This window comes from Mus caroli, chromosome 15, assembly GCF_900094665.2.
Source record: "Mus caroli chromosome 15, CAROLI_EIJ_v1.1, whole genome shotgun sequence".
Classification (NCBI taxonomy): Eukaryota; Metazoa; Chordata; class Mammalia; order Rodentia; family Muridae; genus Mus; species Mus caroli.
The window spans coordinates 79,124,821-79,133,628 of NC_034584.1; the positions used below are offsets into that span (position 1 = coordinate 79,124,821).

General features: G+C 47.7%; 2 protein-coding genes across 2 annotated transcripts in view; one reads left to right on the forward strand and one right to left on the reverse strand.

Moving 5' to 3' along the window:
* The window catches only part of Smc1b (structural maintenance of chromosomes 1B), a 62,652-nt gene extending 60,218 nt beyond the window's left edge, over window positions 1-2,434 (reverse strand). The window contains exons 1-2 of the mRNA XM_021183942.1: window positions 2,301-2,434; window positions 203-391 (exon numbers count right to left, since the gene is read on the reverse strand). Of these exons, the coding sequence (XP_021039601.1) occupies window positions 203-391; window positions 2,301-2,409 (298 nt within the window). The 5' untranslated portion in view covers window positions 2,410-2,434. The remainder of the gene's footprint in view (window positions 1-202; window positions 392-2,300) is intronic.
* Window positions 2,435-2,556: 122 nt separating this feature from the next.
* The window catches only part of Ribc2 (RIB43A domain with coiled-coils 2), a 13,216-nt gene continuing 6,964 nt past the window's right edge, over window positions 2,557-8,808 (forward strand). The window contains exons 1-4 of the mRNA XM_021183750.1: window positions 2,557-2,860; window positions 3,358-3,439; window positions 5,723-6,067; window positions 8,472-8,590. Coding sequence (XP_021039409.1) covers window positions 2,747-2,860; window positions 3,358-3,439; window positions 5,723-6,067; window positions 8,472-8,590 — 660 coding nt within the window. The 5' untranslated portion in view covers window positions 2,557-2,746. The remainder of the gene's footprint in view (window positions 2,861-3,357; window positions 3,440-5,722; window positions 6,068-8,471; window positions 8,591-8,808) is intronic.

Below are 8,808 nucleotides of genomic sequence, written 5' to 3' on the forward strand. Positions count from 1 at the left end.
AAAAAAAAAAAAAAAAGAAAGGAAGGAAGGAAGGAAGGAAGGAAGGAAGGAAGAAAGAAAGAAAGAAAGAAAGAAAGAAAAAAAGAAAGAAAGAAGTCTTGTACTCACTATACCAGTGATTAGTAAGTCGCAGACTTCCAAGAGTGAGCAGGCGATCAGACCCTGAACTATAATTTACACACACACACACCCCTCTCTCTACCTCGGATAATCCTTGTGAACGTTTTCTCTTCTCCACTGTCCTCTATGTATATAATTGTCACACTTGCAGAGGAAGAAACAGGTTTTCCAGTATGTGCTCCATGAATAAGTTCTTGAATGTTTTTTACTCTTAAATTAGTTGTTTTTTCTCCCATTACAAAACTAAGTGCATCCATTACATTAGATTTTCCTGGAGAAGAAAAGAGTTTTAAAGATTCATTCTTAATGACTGAAAACCTTCTCTGAGCCAAAGAAATCAAACTACCAATAGAAGTGAAATATAACCAATATGCAAGTCTCAGAAATCTTGTCTGGTCACTGTTCAAAATCGATGTGACTAAAAAACTCCAAGTAGGTGTTCTGTTTCTTTCATGTAGCTGTGGCAGCGTGGTATGAATGTAAGGATATAAATACATGAATCGAAAATGAATTAAGTGAATAAAATTAAAACAAACATGAATCTCCGCACTCTCCCATTACTGGATATCACACTAGAGCAAACCATTTAACAACTCTATTTTAGTAACTCCCATTTTATAGAGAAATGATTGCATAAACATTTCAACAGCACACTATACCTCTATACTTAAAAAATTGAAAATGCTAAATGAATGTACAATCTTCTAAAGAATAAGACTGCTAGAATCTTCAGGATTTTTATACTTGGATCTGGACAAGGGTTCTACAATTTCTTGGTAATAATGGCTCGTGGTGCCTAAACTTGGCGAGGCATGACTAGAATTAAATATGTGCTTCCTTCTAGGAGTCTGGAATTTTGGTATGTGCCATCTCCCTGTGCACTGAGTCCATGAGACCTTTGATAGGTGATATTTCAACATGAGAACATACTGCTGAAGGAATTTATCTTTTCCCACGGCTGAGTTTGCTTTGGACCTCTCAACTGTAATGCATAATCACCCCCGAGTAAACAATATGTCAAACACTGAAGGATCTCCTAGTAAATCATTAAACCACAGGGAGATTTTCACCCAATGGGAGATTTGCTATATAAGGAATATTAAAGATGAGTCTGTTCTATCAAAACTATAAAACTTTTAAGTGCTCAGACTGCAGACATCTGCTGTGACTGATTTAGGAAAACTATTCTAGAAATTATCGTTGGGGCTCTAAAATTCCCTTTAGTTCTTCCTATTAACTATGCTCGGGTTACAAGTGTTTTGTTTTGTTCCAACAAAGGCCAAATCCATTTCATTCTTAGTACTTGCTGTTGCTGGGCTGAGATGGGGGTTGGGGGCGGAGATGGGACTACAGGGAAGGAAGGCAGGGGAAGGATGAGAACAGCCAGCAAGGGTTGGTGGCCCAGGATTCGGGGCTCTTGGGTCTAGTCCATTGGGAAACACTGAAACCTCAGGCCAGTGGTCTCCCAGGTCCCATTCTGGTCTACAGTGGGTAAAGGGGAGAGGGGGGTGGGTTTGATGGTGGGTTCTCGTCCCCCAACAACGGGGGGGGGGGAGGGTTCAGAGGTCCCTGGGTCCCCTCAGATAGGGAGGTGGGGGAGGGTTACAGATAGATGTGCTGGGCTGGGGAAGGGGCTTGGTTCCCTCAGACCAACACGAGGGCGGGGGCGGGGGCGTGGGTCCCCTCAGGCCTACAGCAGTCAACAGCAGGGGACTGGGGCGGCTCTGTTCCCTCAGGCCAACCAAGGATGGGGTGGGGGAACTCAAGATGACAGTCGGTCCTTGGGTTCCCTTGGGCCTACAGCCGTCAACAGTGGAGTCGGGGCAACAGGGGGGGGGGAGGCTGGGGGGCCTCGGTCTCCTCAGGCCAGCAATGGGCAATGGCTGACCCTGGCTTTCCTCAGGCCGACAGTGAGGGCCCTCGGTCTAACATGGGACCCTGGGTGCCCTAAGGTCTACAGGGGTCCTGGGTCCCCTCGGGACTACAACAGTCACAACGGAGTTGGGGTTTGTGGTCTCGGTTCTGGCAGACCCACAGGAGGCGACAACGAGGGATGGGGGGTGGCTCGGTCCCCTCAGGCTAACAACAGCCGAGAGTGGGTCCCTGGGTCCCCTCGGGTCTACAGCGGGCGACAGCGGCCCGTGGATCCCGAGGCCGTGGATTTCTGGGACGCTGGTTACCAGAGCCGTTGGGGCCGATGATGCAGGTGAACCTCTTGAAAGGGCCGATGACCTGGCGGCCTCGCCACGACTTGAAATTCTCCACGAGGAGCAGCTCAAGGTGCCCCATGGCTGCGCGCCGTGCCTCAGCCGCTTCCTCGTGCGCCCGTGAGAAAAAAAAAAAAAAAAAAAAAACGCGGGAAGAAATTCTTTTCGAAGTCTCGCGAGACTGGCTCGGGGGGAGGGGGGAGCGAGCGAGGCGCCGTTGCTTAGCAACGGAGGTTGGCGTTGCCCGGGGAATCGGATCCCTGCTCCGTTGTGGAAAGCCGACCGCCGGGACAAACTTGCTCTCAAACTTTTATGGGCGCTGCTTCTCAGCGCTGTAACTTTGCTTATTTCTGTGGGCTTTTCTTACCGTGTTTTTTTTTTTCCGGAAAGCTCCTGAAGCCCAGCCGAGTCCCAGAGCCATGGAGGTAGCGATGTCTAAGGACCTACAACAGGAGGCCAACCTAGCCAAGAAGCGGTACATGGACCTGTGCAGGCAGGGACGGATCTTCGACGCCAGGAACAGGATCATTGGGGTGAGACACTAGGGACGGGACAGAGAGGAGGCAAGACTTTATATAGAAGCACCAAGTTTGGCTGGCTGGATTTGGAAATCCTAACCTTACCAGCAGGAGCCAGTTCTGGAAGCGAGGCATTTGCTTCCTTGCAGGTGACAAATGCTCTGGCTAGCTTGAGTAAGGTCCAGGAGGTGGGTCACCTTGCAGTAGTGAAAGAGGCAGACTTTAAAACACAGAAAATGCGGTGGGATCTACACCAGCACTGACTGGAGCCTGGAGGGGAAATCAGAGAGGGCTTCACAGAGGAGTGGTACTTAAACAATGTTGGGAGTGGTGTGTATAGGAAATGAAGGAAGCTCTGGTGGCAGCTGACAGCGCAGGCAGAAGACCCAGTCATAAGCAAAGGCATCCACGTATGGGAAGGGAACCTTTAATGCTGTGGCCAGATGAGAGGGTTCATGGCCTACTGAATAATGCTAGCTGGCTCTAACCCCTCTTCCCTTGTCCATTCCTAGGGAGACACACAAGCCTGGGATTTTCAAGTCCGTGACCAGAAGATAAAAGAAATAACTGACAAAGCTAGGCATGAAGCCTTTGGTGAGCACTTCTAAAATGCCCAGCTATTTCTTAGGGCCTCTAAAATACCAGCTATCTCTTAGGGCCTCGTGGCTTCCTCTTACAGCTGAGAAGACCAGACACACACACACACACACACACACACACACACACACACACAGGTATGTGCACATACACAGAGTTATTCTTATGGCTTTTTCTTCTTTTAAAATTTTACAATTTCCTGTGCTCAATTAGCTTAATAAGCATATTCTTCCTCTCAAGGAGAAACAGTTATCGCAGTTACTGATTTGGTTTTTGGTTTTTGGAGACAGGGTTTCTTTGTGTAGCCCTGGCTGTCCTGGAACTCACTCTGTAGACCAGGCTGGCCTCGAACTCAGAAATCCACCTGCCTCTGCCTCCCAGGTGCTGGGATTAAAGACATGCGCCACCACTGCCCGGCAGCTTGAATTTTTAATGTACATCTTAGGAGATACATCTTAAAAATATTAGCATCATTTTGTGTTTTCTTTAAAAAAAATTTTCTCTCTAAAAAAGGAAAGACTTTAAATACATATGTACACATTCTCTGCTTCAAAACTCAAGGCCGACCTTCTACAGAGGACGGCTGTCGATATCAAGTGACACTTGTGTGCTGGAGCATACATGAATGCACACACATGCACGCATACATGCATTATACACACACGTACACACGCGCTGGCACACAGACGCACGCACACACGTGTGCTCACACACACAAGCATACACTCGCACACAGAGTTATCATTTCCACCGTCTTTCTTTTAACACTTACCACTTTGCTGTGCTCAGTTAACTGGATGAGCGTATTCTTCCTGTCAAGAAAAAGCAGCGTTGAGTTGGAAGTTCTGGGCCATCCGGGGATTTACGTGGTTCAAGTCGTGTTCTAGGTCCTAGATCAGAATTTCAAACACGATCCACTTTTCCTTTCTTGGTTAGCAATTCCACAAACGATTGAACATTTGTTTGTTTGTTTGTTTGTTTTATTAAATACCACAGGGGTTTGTAAATTTATAAAAGGTGGACATATAAAATTTTAGAGGCAAATGGACTACCAACCTAAGTCTTAAAACATGGTCAGAAAAAGACAATGATCCGTGGTCTGTGGTGATTGTTGGAGGAGTTGGTTTATGAGGGAAGTTGCTTTTTTTTTATACTATTATACATTTTCCAAACTTTTCAGTCTTATTTATTTTTATTTATAAAGTAACTCAAACTTATAACACCAGGGTTACAGACACCTGCAGCCACCACCAGGTCTGATATCAACATTTGCCATGTTGGCCTCTCGTATTTTCCTCTAAGAGTTTGTTCTGAGAACTGTATTGTATATAGCACAAGTGCCCCCCCCCATTACTATCCCCTACCCTGCTTTTTGTTTTGTTTTGTTTTTGAGACAGGGTTTCTCTGTCTAGCCCTGGCTGTCCTGGAACTCACTTTGTAGACCAGGCTGGCCTCGAACTCAGAAATCTGTCTGCCTTGAGTGCTGGGATTAAAGGTTTGCTCTACCATGCCCGGCATTCCCCCCTTTTTTTCTTCTATGGAAGGGTGCATTTCCAATGTGTTTATACTTGTACTATCTATATAACCATAATAATATGAACTTGCTTTTGTGTGTCTTTGTGTCTATATGGTGTGTGTGTGTGTGTGTGTATGGTGTGAGCATTTGTGTATTGCAGGTAGCACAGAAGGCACATAGACCAGGCTGACTTCTGCCTCCCACATTCTGACATTCTGGGATTGAGATTTTTAAATATATATATATATATATATATATATATATATATATATATATATACATATATGCTAATACTGCTGCAGTGACTGTCTACATGTTATGTCCCTTGTGTACATGTGAGAGGGACACTGGAGTGGATGGGTGGGTCAGACTGCTTTATTAGAAGTGTATAAAGTTATGCTTCACTAAGCAGTATGTGGGACAATCCCAGCCTCATTCCTCACATCATTACTAATGCAGCCATTGGCAGCATTTTAAGCGTTCTCCCTGAAGTTCATTCAGTGCGTCCCACGAAAGGTTAATATTACTTTGTGAGTGTGTTGCCCACTTGGGTTTCTTTATAGTGCTGAGCCTTGTCCTGGCCTGTGCTTGTTTGTCAGTTGGTTTTCCTGTGTATTTAAGATCAGTTTTTAGAAATGTGATCACTGCTCCTTTAATGGCTACAGTTTTGGGACCTCCTCTTTAAGTCCTGAAAATTATTTTAAAGTAGATTCATTTTTTTACCCATCGTGGTTTATACAAATGCTATCTATGTCTTTTCCCAGCTGCTGAAATGAAGCACAATGACAAAGTCATGTGCATCGCACATGACCGGGAACAGAGGCACAGGAAACAGCTGTGTAGAGCGATCAATGACTTCCAGCAGAACTTTCAGAAGCCAGAAACTCGACGTGAGTTTGATCTTTCTGACCCCCTGGCCCTCCAGAAAGAGCTTCCGGCCCGAGTTTCAGACAATGACATGCGGAACACCATATCAGGAATGCAGAAGTTCATGGGAGAGGATTTAAACTTCCAAGAGAGGAGGAGGTTCCAAAAGGAACAGAGCAGAGAATGGTTTCTGCAGCAGCATGGGGAAAGGGAGAAAGCCCGTGCTGACCACATACTGGCAGGTAATGAGAGAAAAGACTAGGTGAGCGCAAGTCACCCTCTAGCCCAGTTTCACTGGCCGCTTTTCAAAGCCCTACTAACATTACAAAAATCAGAACCTCAGTCCTAGGGGTCTGCGTCTCCAGGCGTGCCTCCACAGGACAGGGAACACATTTGAGCATGCGCATTGCCCTGGTTTGCTTTCTATTGCTGTGACAAAGCCACCACACCAAAAGCAACCTGTGGAGGAAGCTGTGTAGAGCTATCAATCCGCCCCATCCCTGAGGGAAGCCAAGGCAGAACTCAAGTAGTGCGGGACACAGGAGGCAGGCACCGAGGCACAGCCTGCCTGGAAGATGAATAAATGCATCTAAGTCTCGCAAGTCTCCTGGGTGTGGAGATGGAGGTTCCTTTGGGTACTTTGGGAGCCCAGGCATAGGCCCAGTGCTAGCAGGTCCTCACCAGGACTCTCTGGACCTCTAGATTCAGACATGAAAGAACCTCTCCAGGGGGAATGCAAAACAAAACAACAAAAACAAAAACAAAAACCCAGCATGTTCTGCCTCTGGGGAGGCGATCAGCCCCTCCTAGGCAGGCAGTCACAGCAGCCTCTGGTCCTCTGGGTCCATCACTAGTGACTGAAGAGCAAACCTGACCTAAGTGGGAGCCACCTCCCTCCCCTCCTCTGCTGCTCCTGTCTCTGTGATAATTCACTCTCCTCGCTCAGCTTGGGTTCCTCCAGGCCTCCTCTCTCCCTGATGGTCTTCCTTCCCTTCCAGCCTCCTCTGTCCACGTGTCCTAGAGCTGCTGTGGCCAGCCTGGTCTGGGCTTGTCTGTTCTTAGCCTCAGCCTCCCCGATACAGATATTTATCTGGCTTCCAAACCAGTTCCCTCCCTGGGCTGTTCTGTTGGATCTGCTTCTCCTTCAGCTCCCCCCTTGCCTGTCAAACCATGAACCTGGGAAGCAGTCCTGACCTCACCTTCAGCCACCTTCAACTGTGCCCCTTCTGTCTCAGAATACACTTTGAAACACGCCCTACCCGCCATCCCCTTGCCCCTACCTGAGACAAGCATTGTCCCACCTGGACAGGTCTCTGCTAACCGCTTTGTAACTGTTTCCTCTCCTCTCTAGTCCTCTCTTAGCATGACAGGCAGAATGAGACTTCTTGCATACTGTCAAGTTGAGCCATGCTCTCATCCAGCTCAATAGTGTCTTCACAGGATGAAGATGAGATTGAAATCATCGCACAGCCTACAGGTTCTCCACGATGGGCCTTTGCCCACCTGGACCACATCAGCTCCTTCATGGCATTTCAAACGTTGTGGCTCTTTCACCTTGAGCTTCCATCCTGTCTCTCCCACCTCAGGTCCTCTGCACCTGCCCTGACCATTTAGTCCTTCAGAGATGAATAAACGTGGTCTCCTAGAGAAGCTGTTTTTTGGGCCCTACCCTCCAACCTCCCAAGCCAAGCATTCCCTGTATTCTCTCTCCCCCTCCCTTTCCTCTATGGACTATCACCCTTTGTCTATCTCGTTTCTCTATGTTATGTATGCATCCTGAGCAATATGGGGCCCTATCTCTGCTCTTCGTCACCCTCTGGAACATGTCAGATTAGCAAATGAAGAATGATCTAAGGGTGAAGGTGTACTGAGGCCAGAGAGTCAAGGCTAAAGAGACTGGTCCTTGTGGGACTGGGATGTAGCACAGTGTTGGAGCACTTGCCTAGCATGTGAGTCCCTGCATCCCCAGCACAATGAAGAGACTACGTCCTTTGGTTTGGGAAATATGATGGAGCCCCTCAAAGCACAAGCACAGAAAGTCACTGCTGGCCAGTGACTTTCCCAGTCCATCGCACACCAGCCCTGAGCCTCACAGGCAAGGGCGGGGCACAGAGGTTAACCAACAGCTGCTGTTAACAGTGCTGAGCCACGTCTGGAAGCCTGTTCTGGCTACAGGCCTTTACACTTCACTCCTCATGCCCGTGACCTTCATCCTTCCTGGTCCTTTCATCCTTCACTGGCCCAGCAAAGTTCTGCTACTGCTCCATAAGTATCTGTGACCTGGCGCTCTGCTCTGGGTCTTGACTGGTTTCCGTAGCCTTTTGTCCTGGGTTCCTACCACTTCTTGCCTTTGTAAGGCTGAAACCACCTCCTGATAGGCCAGAGTTAGCAAGGCCTAACTAATCTACCTCAGGACTGCTGCAGATATCATGAATTCACAACAAATATCATCGATCCATAGAGATTGCTAGTACCCCTTGCTCACAAAGATGTAGGAGCCACACTTAAATCGCCTAGAACCTGTGAGGCACATAGACTCCTCTTCCTCCACTCACTCCCCCCTTCTCTCCCATGGTAAGGGATGAGAGTGAATCACCACACCATTGGGTGGTGCTTCTGGGTGATGGTATCCGTGTCTCCTGGCAGAACGCCTCCACACTCAGGCAAGACTCAAGTTTGATGAAACAGCCCGAGAGTTGCTGAAGCTGGAAGGCTCCACCAGGAAGGAAATCTGCGCAGCCGTGAAAGCGTTCAATAAGAACCAGGTATACACTCCCTGAGCTCAGTCTGAAGGGAAGGACATGCACACAGCAGCTTCCCAGAGGCTCCTGGAGTTTGGAGGGGTTCCAGACCAGCTCATGCCACCAGCTCTGACAGAGGGCTCACCCCATGAGAGTGGTAGATGAAATCTGATTTGGCCTTTACTCCTCTGGGAACTGCTTCTTCCTCTGTGGTTTGGTTTGTTTTGTTTTTGGTTGTTGTT